The sequence below is a fragment of the Plectrocnemia conspersa genome, unplaced genomic scaffold (assembly GCF_051122295.1).
Source record: "Plectrocnemia conspersa isolate PC_06_02 unplaced genomic scaffold, ASM5112229v1 ptg000005l, whole genome shotgun sequence".
Classification (NCBI taxonomy): Eukaryota; Metazoa; Arthropoda; class Insecta; order Trichoptera; family Polycentropodidae; genus Plectrocnemia; species Plectrocnemia conspersa.
In genome coordinates, this window is record NW_028277169.1 from 26,586,292 (window position 1) to 26,600,649 (window position 14,358).

Below are 14,358 nucleotides of genomic sequence, written 5' to 3' on the forward strand. Positions count from 1 at the left end.
AATATTTTTATTAGCTTATAAATATTAATAATAAACTATTATGCTAATCTCTCTTAGTAAATTGATTAGTGTTTTTATAAATCGATATATCAGTAAATAGATCTCTTGGTGCAGAGGTATTATATTAAGTTAACAATATTTACTTGGCGCATCATACCAATTTATTGTCATAATATTTAAGATAATAATAAGATTCGTATTCAATATTTGCATCAAATATTGTTATAATCCATCTTCTTTTAAGTGGTTATATATCAATTTCTAAAAATAAATCAATATACTATGTATTTATAAATAATTAAAACACAAATTACTAGCTCGAAAATACATGAAATGTGAAGAGACTAATATTATTATTTGAGTTGCGGCTAAAAATGTCGATAGTTGTGAATCGCTGATTTGAATAGTGCGAGCGAAGTAGCGAGCTCTGCCTGCATCTCGCTCTTTTTTCTAATCGTTTTTATTTCATAACAGACACATAACATTAAGTAAGAATTACGCACAATTAGAGCATATAATCCCGTTTCATCCCATATTATAAAAATATAGATACCCTTTGAAGGAAAAAATCAGTTTATGAGCAATAATTGCCAACTGTCAAGTATCACGCGATTCAGTCTTAACACAGCACGATTCGTCCATGTCCGATGAAAAATTTTAAAATAAACTTACACTTGTAAATTGAAGATTATTGAGTTATTTACATAAGTTAAAAATTGAATATTACTAAAATGTGTTTATTACAACTTTTTTTGCCATTAATAAATTTAAATTGGCAAAATTAGGTCGGCATTTCAAGTTTCGTCGACGTACGAGTGCAACGCTGTCGACCAATTGTCGAGTTACTAGCACAAAGGGCTAACTATATTCGAAAGACACACAAAATTAGAAAGACATTACCTTGTCGACCGCACGATGCCTAGAATTGCAAATATCCTAGCGGGCGTCAATCGGCGCCCCTTCCCCCGCGAGGCCCGCGGGGAAAGGGGCCCGTCGCATCCGTTGCAAGCACTGCAACGGCCTTGCACACTAATTTTAATTATACACTGCTTAATTCTAACACATACACTAAATTACACTATCACTTTATAATTAAAAACATCGAAAGGTATATTATTATGAAAACACTTATTCGACAAAAATGTAACATGACCGTTAATGACCATTGTCATATAGCTACTGATTTTTTTTTAAATATTTCGAGGTGCATAAACAAGTGCAAACGAGTTCAAGGTTATGCTTCGTGCTATGTTCATATAAACCATAACGATTAAAATGTCGTGCATCTCAGATTACAAAAAAAATATTTTTTATCAAAGGTTGACAATTTGTTTATTTAAAAAATATTTATCTCTAATTCCAATTATTTTAATGCAAGTTGCTATTTTTAGAATATCTATCTCTCGTTCGATTTATTTTAATGCAAGAGTGACACGAAGGTCACCTTTGTTGTTGACTTGTTGACCTGCTAAAAGTATAATGTCATCATTTCAAGTTTATTTATATGAAAAATATTATTTAAATTTAATTTATATGTGCCAAATTTACGAAATTTTCAAATGTTCTTCCGTTGAAAATGGTGAATTTTTTTTATTACATATTGCTAATATTTGACTTTGTGGTGACTTTGAAACAGGTCATGCGGTTAGGGGGGGGGGGATAAAAACTATATTTTTAAATTTATTTTCTTTATTTTATAAACATATTAAGTATTTATTTTTTGAAAATTAATTTTATTCGACGCTCCATCTTACAAAAGTCAGCAATAACCGCATCATATAATATATTTTCTTTCTTTAATTTTGCCAAAAGTTTTTTTTCGCTTTTTTGATATTTTCGCTATTTGTATTTTCTTTTTCCACATGGAATACTTGAATGTCCAATGAAGTTGTGCCCATTTTTTATATTTTTGTAAGCATTAGTTTTAAGGACTTGATCACTATTGAATTTTGAATATGCCTATACATATCTGTCACTCCAGCAAGTGTACAAATGGACAATTCTTGACAATGAAATTACATCGCTTTTGAAGATGAGTCCACGTCTCTTATGATACTCAGGTACCAGATACTTCTTCTCACTGCTATTCATATATTTCAACCCCTTGATGAAGCGATGGAAGGAAACAGGTTCAAGTTTGATGAAAACGTGCAGCAAACGGTGCACGAGTAGCTGTGCACTCAGCTAGAATATTTTTTTATAGATAAGCCTATGTACTTTCTAAGCAGCAAAAAAACATGCACCTCACTTCTTAGAGACTACGCTAAAAAATTATGCCATTTTGTACCTTTTTCGTTTAATAAATTACAAGATGAAAACGGTTCTTCATACGTGCATATACATACATATATGGTTAGTATTGTCTTTAAACCATATATATGTTTTATATTGTATCTTTGTCTAGTATAACATGTTTTCTATCTTATGATTTTAAATTATCAAATAGAACGCTAAACTTCACATTTTAGTATGTATTGAATAAAGTATTTATGCATTGTTACGATATATTTTTTTTAAGCAATGTAGGATTATGTGTCAAATGTAAAGCCTTACTCCATTAGTTTCTGAATTTCATAATATTTTACAACCTTGTCAATCATTTGAAACAAATTTTTGCCATTGTACGCTTCAAATTTTTCCTGATCAATTAACCTTATTTTACTGATGACTTTTGATAATAAGTAAGAAAAATATGTCACAACTAAAATTAATACAATATAGTAACTATTATTAAAAGCTTATAAATGTTAAAAAAAATATAAGGGTTTTCATTGTGTTTTATTTCTATACAAAAATACAAATAAATATAAATATAAGAATAAAAATGTGTACTAAAATATATACATTAAATATAAACCTAATACTGTTTAAACAATTAATCACTATAATACATTGTTAAACTTAATAATAATTTAATACAAATTCAGCAGGAGTTCCTCAAGTTACATTATCGAGGAACTCGTCCTGAAATCATATCTGATAATTACTAAACATCAATTTTATCTTATTTATATAAAACCATAAATTAGAGCTTAATAATATTTAGCATTCCTGGCATACTCGGATGCTCTTGCAGCAGTATTCAAAGAAGTTTCCATTCCTCTCAAATATCTGGATATGGTTTCAGTTGTAGTTTGCAACAGACTCATTCCTATTCTGATCTTCAAGTCAATTAAATTCTTGATGAATCCGAGGAAAGAAAACGGTTTGTGATAAACTGGATCTCCGTCTCCATAATTATTATCCACGTTCTCGTAAGATTCGCTCGAATCTTCTTTATAAGTCGTGACCTCGGGTGTATTAACTTCATTGTTTTTCTCGTCTTCTTTAGTTGAGACTTCAATGAACTCGTGTGGACCACTTTCGGTGCTCGGTGTGTTTTCTTTTATCTCGATCTGGAGCGCTTCTTTCATAACTACTTTTTCTGTTTCAGCTGTTTTGTTCGTAAGCATTGGTTTTATAGTCGTTACTGTCTCTACATACTTCTCAGTGGTTAAAAGATTTCCTATTTCGCTCATGGGAACCATTATAGGCGCACTTGTAGTTTTTGAATCTAGAGAGGAATCAATCTCATTACTCATATCTAAATCAGCCGGATCTTCCCGAGAGATTCTTATTTTATCGTCAATAGTTGTGTCTCTTTTTAAGCGAAGACTTCTAGGACCATGCTCAGGGACCGTGATAGGTGCTTGGATCAATTCTTCAGGTATGTTTCCAACTACAAATTGTGGTTCTTTGCCAGAATCCATTCCGACAGAAGCAACAGTATATCCAGTTTCTTTTTGTTGCTCAATAATATCATCAGCTCCTAGATGAAGTGTCTCAATCTTAGGCGTATTAGTTTCTTCAGTTATGATCTCTTGGCTATATTTCATCGCTTGACCATAAACAGGTTCTTCCATCTTCTCATTAACAACATATCCAGCATGAGTCGGTTCTGCATAGCTCGTTTCTAAAACTACATTATCAGATGCTTTATAAACGGGCTGTGGCTGTTGATATGATTGATAATGATTTGGAACATCAGAATGAGTATCGTAATGGATCGATTCTAAATAAGCAGATCCTTTCATAGTGTCTTGACTTTGCTGGCCCACTCTATTACTCGATATATAATTATTGCCATCATACGCCACATTTCTGTATCTCAAGCTTTGTTCTTGAGGAGACACTTGAGGATATCTGAACTGGGTAGGTTCAATATAAGGACTGACGGGTTTATCTGACGGTTTATCTGGCATTCCATCTAGAACTTCACCCAGCATATCAATTTCAGATTTTCCACCATCGTTAGAAGCGTATATCTCTCCATTTTGATAATACAAGTTATCATTTCGATCTTCTACATCGTATGCTCGTCTTACAACGCCAGAGAAAGGATATAAGAAATAACCTGCGAGTCCAACCAGACCAGCTAAACTAACGAGTCCTACTCCAACAGATGGCATAACTTCTCTTGATAAATAATTGTAGATCTGAGTCGTTATCGGTTTGTCCTTTGGAGGTGTCTTAGTTTTTTCTACTTTATTGATACTGGTACTAGTGATTTTGCTTTCAGATAATTCAGCGTCAGGTTCGGTAGTTGTGGTTTCTTTAGCAGGTTTGCGCCTCCTGTTCTTATTCTTCTTCCTTTTAGTTGTAGGACGTTTCGTTTTCTTCGTTTTTGTAGGCGGAGTGCTTACTTCTAATTCGATTTCAGCTTGCTTAGATTCAATACTATTACTAAGATCAAAAACACTTATTTCAGTCGTTGTCGTTGTTGTCGTTGTTCTTGTCGTTGCTGGTTTCTTCTTATTCTTATCGTTCAATCTCGGTGGTTTCTTAGTTGTTGTAGGCACTGATTCAAAACTTACAACTATTTCTGCAATTTCAGCTTTTGGTGTTGTTGTTTTGATCTTTGGAGCAACAGTGGTACTAGTAGTAGTAGACGTTTTCAAAGCAGCGTTTTTATTCTTTTGAACACTTGCTAAAACAGAAGCTTTGATCTTGTTCATTACATTTTCATTTACAGCTGAACCACTCGCTACAAGATCAGCTTTATTTTGACTACCAATAGATACAGGTCTTCTTGTAAATATTGGTTTAGGTGGTACAGTTTGTCTTGTTGGTTTAGGAGATGGTTTTGTTTTTGGCTTATTTTGAGTGGCTGGCTTAATATTTTCTTCTATCTTAACAACTTTAACTTCAGTACTCGTATGTTTGTTGTTCTTTTGAGGGCTGACTGTCGTATGAGGATTACCGCTGAGCAAAATCCATGTTGATAATCCTTCTTTCGTAGTGGAAGTTATAGGCATAGTTTTATTTTTGGAAATATGTAGTGATTCTTTATCTAATTCATCTGCTAGAACAGGAACAGCGATTCCAGCGTGGGAGTTTTCGATGATCTTTGGTTTTTGGGTGGTGGTTGTAGTTGTAGTCGTTGGTGTCTTTGGTTTAATTTTGTTGGCTTGTTGATTTTTGACTTTGGGTGGTGTTCTAACGTCCGCGATTTCTCCTGTTCCACCGGTGCTTGATGGCTGTGGAGGATTTCTGTTTCCTTGAAGAAGTTGACTGGCAACCATCTTAATGGATTCTCCTATTGCAGTGTTGTTATTCTTATCTTCTCTAGATATATTCGCATCAGGAATAATTGGTTTTTCAGCAATCAAAAGAGGCCTGTAATTAAAAAAAATAATATGAATTTTTGATTGAGAATTATCAATAAATAAAAATATCTATAAAATATATTTTTAATTTTATAGTTTAATTATTATTGTATGAATTAACTTTGTTTTAATCTTTCTTTTCATATTTTCGCATTATCGTTTTTAAAAATTAAAAATGAATTTGTAATAAATAAATTATATATTGTACTGTTTTTTTAATTTTGAATAGAACCATTTTTAATAATTTTTTTTCAAAATAAATAAAAATTATTATGAACATAAAAATAAAATAAAATTTTAGTATTTACTTTTGTGAATTTCATTATTATTCTAAACTTTATCTGCTATTGTAAAAGCATAATACTAGCCCTTTAATATATTTCTGATATAATCATTTCTGTACTTGGTTTCATATATTTCAATATTAAATTTTATATTTAAAATTGCTTTCTAAATATATATTTTAGCAAAAAAGTTTAAAATATTTATCAAAGTATAAAAATATTTGTTAAGTAATAAAAATTAAAGCAAAAATTTCGTTTCAAAGTGAAAGTAATTGAATACTGCTTTCTAATGTTTTAGTGACATCTATTTGGATTAAATAAAATTAATAATCGTTTCTTAGATAAACTATATAGGGAAAATAATAAAAAATAGCATAATACATTACATAAAAATATCAATATATTAAAACCACTTATTTATTATTATACTTTATTCAGTTTGTATATAATATAAATATAATAAATACAAATTTATTAAAATAACATAATTTTTTTTAGTAAAGTTTCAAACCAATTTTACTTAAAATAATTTCAGGACTGATTTTTAATTTTAGTTTGATAAAATACTAGTAAAATGCAACATATACATATATAACACAATTATAAAGTAAGCGTAATAAACATATAAATATTATGTACTATATTTTATTATAAAATAAATATTTATAAATTAAATCAGTGTTATTTATGTTCTTATAAGATAAACAAATAATATAACTGTGGAATAAAAAAAGTATATCGATAATTTTTTATGAGAATTTCTACAGCACATATTAAAATAAATAAATATTGTAACTTATAATATAATATGAAAGCTATTAATTATGGCATACGTTTATTTCTTGTAATACTATTTACGCCGTTTCTTCCAATTCTCTCTTAAATCTTTAACATTATTTGTTCGATTTTTATTCGAATCAAACATACTTTTCCTACCATCAGATAATCTTAAATACTTATCGTTTGCCCATTTTTTAATTTTTTTCATAATATCAAACAATATATCTTTGATAGTTATAAAGTTTTGCGTGCCTATTTCTTTGAGTTGATTTTCTGGTTCTTTTTCTACGAGCTCTCTATCGTTTGGATATGAAGTCCATTTCCATGACTTATAACCTTCATCCCATTTCCAATATGGGTTCGGTTTCGGTTCCATGAATGCAACTTTCTTAGCTTTCCTTTCAAGAACGCTTGGTAATGCCCACGGAGCGATCAATGCGCTGAAACCCAATCCTCCCACAGCAAAAATAGCAAGAGGTGCCAACAAGAAAGAAAAGACGCCATAATTAAATGGATTCAAAACTGATAACCAAGCGAATGTATCAAATGCGTAAGAAGTCCAAGCTGTTAAATCATAAGTATCATCTTCATCATTGCCTGGTCTTGATCCACTAAAATTTGGAGGACGAGGAAAACTACCAAAATTACCCAATCCACCGCCACCGTTTGATCCTCCTGAACTACTAAGAGGACTGACGATGGCACTACTCGGATTTGAAGATAAAGATACTGGATTAGCAGCTGCTATGTTAGCCTGTGGTGGGAATACTGGAACGATTGGTACTACAGAATTAATTCCTTCTACAACTGGTACATCGTTAACTGGATATACTTTATCATCATCTACAGCATCGTAATCAGGCGAATATCCTAAAGTATCATCTGGAACTATTTCATTATTGTTTAATACATTAGAATTTACTATGAGGTGTACATCGGCGCATTCTTCAGCATTCGCTTTGTTTTGTATTGTATTATTGATTGTTAAATATACTAAGGGACATTTTTTTTTATTCTTTGTTGGTTTTGTATTGGTATAGTATGTACCGTCTTCATAATCGGGTCTGTTTTCATCGCTCACGATTTGAAGAGGAGGTACTTTGTGGTTTCCATGCTCAGTATTAATTATAATGGTTGCTGGTTTGTCAGATGGTATATAATGTGTCTCTTTGTGTGGTTTTTTAGTCGTTGAAGGTCTTTTGAATATATCCTGTGTGCCAATCGTCGGTCTTGAATGAAACGCAAATTTATCGTTAGTCACAGTATACATTGGTTTTGGACGTATATAAACCACAGGTTCATTAGGTCTTGACTCTAAATTAGAAGCTCCGGTTTGACTATTCACATCCAAATAAGGCTTCATTGAGCTTGTCAATTGTGAAATTTTCTCAGTATTTGTTTCTTCATTATTGTAGTTGAATGTTACTTGATCTTTTTGAACTGGAGACATCTTTTCATACCACGTCGGAGTCTCTGACCATTCTGTTATAACTTTTCTTATTACAGGTCTCTTATTGTCCTGATTCAAAGATATATTCTGATGCTTGAACTTATTATAAAGACTTATTACGTCTTGATGATATGTATAATTTTGATATTTATCTAAATCATCTTGATCGCTTATACTCGTATGGGGCCAATTTTTCCACTCATTCATTCTTCTAGAACTATCCCTTCGCACTAAGCTTCTCTTTACACCTTTAGTGTTTAAATCGCGTATTGAGTGCCTAACGAAATTTCTAAATAAATCTCTATCACGTATATATTGATTATCAACCGTCAATTTATCTACATGTCTTTTTACTCTATGCCTGAGCAACTCGCTTTCCTCACCACTGAATGACATATAATTTACTCGGTCATTCAATCCATCGGACACTCCTTTGATTATATTGTCATTTGTCGGCGCAAGTCTTGCTGAAATTCCTAACGGTTCGATCGTTTGAGTACTAATGTCGTCGACTATTGTGTCATAAAACCAAAGTCCACGTTTTCGCGTCGACTTTTTATCGGAATCAACTTCGATACCCATTGACCCGCTTACGTCTAGCGAATTAGACCGAATATCACCACGATCATGACTAATAAACATATGGCCGTTTAATTTTTTGAAAAGATTATGACTTACCGATTTACTTTTAACATATGGGGAATTGTTTATATTTTTTAGGGGGTTTACAATAATGTTTTTATTATACCTCTCGTTGTTTACATTTGTATTTAAAACTGTCGAATTCTCTTTTAATAATTCAACGTTTTGCAGGTTCGCCTCTAGCTGAGAAGGTCTTCCTATTGCAATATCTATATTAGATATTAGCAATAAAACGAGGATCGAGAAAAAGCACCCTTTGTGGTGGGTGTCCATGGCGATATCTGGAAAAATAATAAACAAATGTGATTTATATTGTTTCATGTTATTTTTTAAATTATATACAAATTATATTATTTAATTTAACAATGTTTTATGTCATTAAACAATAATAGTTTTACCCATAAATATGTAATTTATATTAAAAAAATATCCATTACAAATTAATAAGTCTTACAAGCACTTCAAGAGAACGTGAAATAATGCGAGCGTGCAACCTTGATCCAACGATCGAGAGCAGCGGATGTAAAACCTATCCTAACTACAACATTTATAGTATTTACAAACGCGCATCTTAATTCGCGCACCACGAATTGTCAAAGATGTGTTAAATAACAACAGTTAGAATTTAACATTTATTATATTTATATCACGGTTAGCTGATGTTGTCTGATTTTTGTCTGAATTAAAAGTTCATTATTTGTAATATAACATTATGATAATCTTTGCATTTTACAAAAACATTAAAAACAATAATAAATATGCTACTTGTGTGTTTACTTTCTAACAATAAAATATAACGAGATATATAGATTGTTCGGTAAAGAATATCACGTGTATAAATTAAAAGGTTCAGCTATCACAGTCACGTTTTGTAATGTGCGTGTTCATTACAATTGTACTTAACCTATAATTAACTATAACTTCCTATGGGCATTCACTACTGGATATCAACGATTTTTATGTGTATGAAATTTTTTTTAGTGGGAAATTAGGCATCATAATATTTTCCACAATTTCCTTCATGTATCATATATTTATATTAACGCGCTGCGTCTGATATAAATATTTAAAGAAAATAATCTGTTCTATATTATTATTTTTCACAAATATATATAAATATAAATACACTAATATATTTGCAAAATTTATAATAAATCTATTGGTTTAAAAATCCGCTGTACACAATATAAATTGTATTTTAGTATTAACTCATAATTTACACTTTTATATATATTTTACAAAGAAAATTCTGCATACAGTTACAACATGTTTTACTATTAAGATGTGTTTGTTTCTACAGTGTGGATCAATAAAAACTAAATGATATAAAAGACGAATAGTTTTGAATGAAAATTATTTCTGCTGACAAATTACATCGTCAGTAACTTTATTTGTATTGTCATTAAATGCATACAATACTATTTGAAAGATTATTTAATATTTTAATGTTTAGAAGTGTATATTATTTTTAATTATACATTATAAGTAAAAAAAATAAACTTGAATTTAATATCAGAATATATTATATAAATATAAACTATTTAATAAAAACTAATATTTTAACTAATTACTTAAGGTACTGCCTATTTATTAAAACAACTAATTTAATTTAATTCTATTTAATTACTGACTAAAAACAAACTTATCCAGGAAAAATAATATTGAAATAAGTAGTAAAACATAATTCTAGAATATTAACCATTTATTTACTCCCTCTTAATTTTTTTAATTGAATATCTGCGTTTTATTTTAAACATCGCTCATAATTAACATTATAATAAGTATTCATGGAGTTAGTATTTTTCTAACTCTTCATCTACTTAAATACATCCCAGTCTACTCAAAAGCACATTCATTCACGTTATTTAAAAAATAGTTCACATATTAAGAAAATACTAGATATATAAATAAATTTTTAAATAGATTATGTTAAATAAGTTTTTTTCTTAGTTAACTAAAATTTAAAAAAAAAATGTTAAAAATACTTTTAATATATATTGTATATTATATTTAAACATCAAAGTTAAATTATATACTAATAGAACCTTTTATAATATTAGGTTAAATAAAAGTATTTTTACCATAAGTAAGCAAGAGGTAAATTAACATTTTTCATAGTAGGAAAACATAATAGATTCAATAGGCATAAAATAATTTTTAAGTCATAAAGAACTTTTGTATATTAGGATATATCTTTCAAATTTAAACACTACCTATAGATAATTTTACCTGTAGTTTGTTAATATTGATTCTGTATTAAAGTTTTCGTTCTTAAAATTTATTTCAATTTCTAGCACATGCTTTACAATATATAAAAATAAAATATGTATAATTGCTTGTGATTCATTATAAAGCTAAGCTTAATATTCTAAAATATAATTAAATACATTTTTTTTAAATTGCCTTAAAAAAATTTTAGCCCTTTTTTCAATATCAAAATTATATTTTTGTTATTGAAATAACATTTAGAATTCACTACTGTTATTAGTTGTTTATTTGCTATTATGTTGCTTTTTTTATTAAAACGAGGTTTATATTTTTTTACGGCTACGTGCGATGACTATTTGGCTTATATAGCTGTTATTATATTTGCCAATATTTTCTTGATCAAAAATATTTAATAACCTGTTTAATATTTACATAACCTTTTGTGCTGATTTTTAATAAGTCATATTAAAAATCACCGTGTTCTTTTATATATAGCAAAAATCATGTGTGTTGTAAATAAAAACAATATTTAAAATATACAATTTTTCTCAAAAATATTAGCGATGCTAGATTGTATTTTATTATAAAAATTCTCACAATATTTTTGTCATATTTTAAGAACTACTCATTTATTAAAAAAAAATATGCTAAAAAATATATTTTTTATTATTTGTTCCGAAAAGAGATCGCACGGAATATTTTTAATTCATAAATTAGAAATTTATCAGGAAAAATTAATGAATTAAAAAATTATACTTGGAATAGAGATTGAATATCTGATTTTAAATGTATTTATCTAGTGTTTTTTCTCGAAATTTATTCCTTAAAAATTTCTCGAGAAAAATGACAAATTTTCTGATTTATCGAAAATTTTCATAAAGCCTTTTTTTGTTATAAATTAAATTTATACGAATCGTAAAGAAATTTGTTATTAACAGCTGTTGAGATTTGACAAGATTGTTAAAAAGACGAGATTTAAGCTCGCTGACAGACTAATTTTATGACGTAACTCTATTGAAAGCCCTCACACATTTTTGCAATCTGCCGATTCCCACACAGAGCGGATTTATCTTATAGCAGGCATGGCGAACCTTTTTGGGGTCGCGTGCCAAAAATCCTCAAATAGTATTCCTCGATTGTGTGGCGTGCCCAAGGAGTAAAAAAATTACCAAGATAGAAAAAATAAGTAATTAATTATTTTTTTAAAACGATTGTCGTTTAACTTAGAAAACATTTGATAATTAATAAAATGAAATAAATTAATAATTCACAGGTTATTTAATCAAGATTTTAATTTTTTAAATTTCAAATTAAAAAATATTTTTGAACTTGGAAATCGTTCGCGTGCAATCCAAATTCTCAAACGTGCCACCTCGGGCACGCGTGCCGTAGGTTCGCCATGCCTGTCTTATAGCATAAGAAAAAGTGGCTCTTCTCCAAATGTTTGAATATATGCATGCTTTCTTAGAATATTTTATTAGAGGTCGGAAGTATTTGAATGGCAAAAAATTGTTGTCGATTTTTTCAATTAATTTAATTGTCAGTATCTTAATAAAATAATATAAGACGAAACATGAGATAATATCGGAAAAGACAAACCCGCTCTGCGTGGGAATCGGCAGATTGCAAAAATGTGTGAGGGCTTTCCATAGAGTTACGTCATAAAATTAGCCTGTCAGATAGCTTAAATCTCGTATTTTTAACAATCTTATCAAATCTCAACAGCTGTTAATAACAATTTTCTTTACGATTTGGATATATACAGATGCCTAAAATTGTATTTTTATTCTTCAATGCTTATGCAATTTTCTGTTCATCAATAATATAAAGATAAATACAACAATATACTGTATTATTAAAATTAAAATAATTTATTTTACGTATATTTTTTTTAATTATTAAAATTTCTTAAGAATTTTCATACTGTGTATGAATATATCAATACAAAAATAAACTACTTAAAAAAACGTTATTCAAACCAGGATAATTTATTTTTTAGTAATACCGCTACTAAATCAAATGTTACTGATGTGAATGAAAATTATTTTAATTTTTATTAAAAAACTATAATTATTTTATTAGATAAAGATCTATAAAAATAATTATAGTTTTTTTGCCCACCCTGTATCTGGTTTAATGAGTCAATGCCGCTACATCAGGTCAACAAACTCGCCGACCGTGACCGTTCTACTCGCACCTAAAGAAGTTGATTACTCGCTTACACTTACTTCAGGTAAAGTTGTTTATTAGATAACTGATTCTGTAAATGGACATATATTACGCGTCTTCTATTCCGACGCATAATTGCGTGCAAGACAAAAACAACGAGCAAATCAATCAGCGCCACTCATCACGATCTTCTAGATATGTCTAGATCAATTATCTAGTTGAAATGCACCTGAGATAATTAATTTCCGTCCCCTGCACGTAATGGTTCGCTAGAATATTCCAGTTGTCTTATACGGCTACAGTTCCGTTCGGTTAACGGTAATGTTACATAAACGCCAGTAATTGTGACCTACATTCCCTTTGTGAAATTATAATGCTGTACGTCACGGTGTCCCGAAATGAAAAAAAAATGCTAAATGGGTTTCGCGCCTTATCTGAGCGTTGAAGTCCTTTTCGCTTTCAATGAATTCTATCAATAGAAACCTGGCGGGTTTCGTTTTTAACCGATCGTTGATATCACTCGAATTATTTTAATATTAATTAAATACTTAAAATATGTAAAAAAAAAAAGCATTGTGTCAATTTAACGGGTATAACACGGAATCAGGTTTCAAGCTTAATATATCGACATTCCTTTGAAGGTCCAAGAGTACAAGTTAAAAATGCGGGGCGTGGAGCAGTTGACCCACAATTTTTTTCTGGTATTTTCGGTATGATTCACGAGTGGGAGAACGAGGAAAAAATATGCGCAATCCGTTAAACAATGTCAATATCGTGGATGTCAAGTAATCAAAAAATGTGTGGTCGATTTACCGTTGCTGTTGGAAATTTTCAAAGAAAATATTACTCTCTGCGGTTTTTTCCTGTTAAATACAACATAACTGTTATATTGACCGGTCAATAACAAGCGCGATTATTTACCATTCCAATTGGTGAATAATAATCACGTAACAGTTAATGGGTGTTGCGCGATCGAGTTAACAGCGAGCGCTTTGAACTTGATTCAATGTCAATGATGCATCATAGATTGCGTATAAATACATATAAAAAATATGCAGATATTAAAAATATATATAAAAATAATATTATGCAATACATCAATATTTAAATGTCACAAAATTAGTGATTTAAATCAATATGCATATTAATAAATTATAAAGTAAAAGTATTTTTTTACAAT

General features: G+C 29.6%; 1 protein-coding gene and 1 long non-coding RNA gene across 6 annotated transcripts in view; both read right to left on the reverse strand.

Moving 5' to 3' along the window:
- The window catches only part of LOC148235310 (uncharacterized), a 75,692-nt gene extending 74,511 nt beyond the window's left edge, over positions 1 to 1,181 (reverse strand). The window contains exon 1 of one of the 3 annotated variants that reach the window (XR_015809648.1): positions 901 to 1,181. This is a non-coding gene — a long non-coding RNA (uncharacterized LOC148235310). The remainder of the gene's footprint in view (positions 1 to 900) is intronic. The other 2 variants (XR_015809646.1, XR_015809647.1) reach the window with 2 other exon arrangements.
- A 1,575-nt stretch (positions 1,182 to 2,756) lies between these two features.
- LOC148235316 (uncharacterized) overlaps positions 2,757 to 14,358 on the reverse strand; it is a 30,059-nt gene continuing 18,457 nt past the window's right edge. For all 3 annotated transcript variants that reach the window (XM_088186289.1, XM_088186288.1, XM_088186290.1), the window contains 2 exons: positions 8,908 to 9,082; positions 2,757 to 5,655 (listed from right to left, as the gene is read on the reverse strand). In XM_088186289.1, the coding sequence (XP_088042415.1) occupies positions 3,033 to 5,655; positions 8,908 to 9,082 (2,798 nt within the window). In that variant the 3' untranslated portion in view covers positions 2,757 to 3,032. The remainder of the gene's footprint in view (positions 5,656 to 8,907; positions 9,083 to 14,358) is intronic.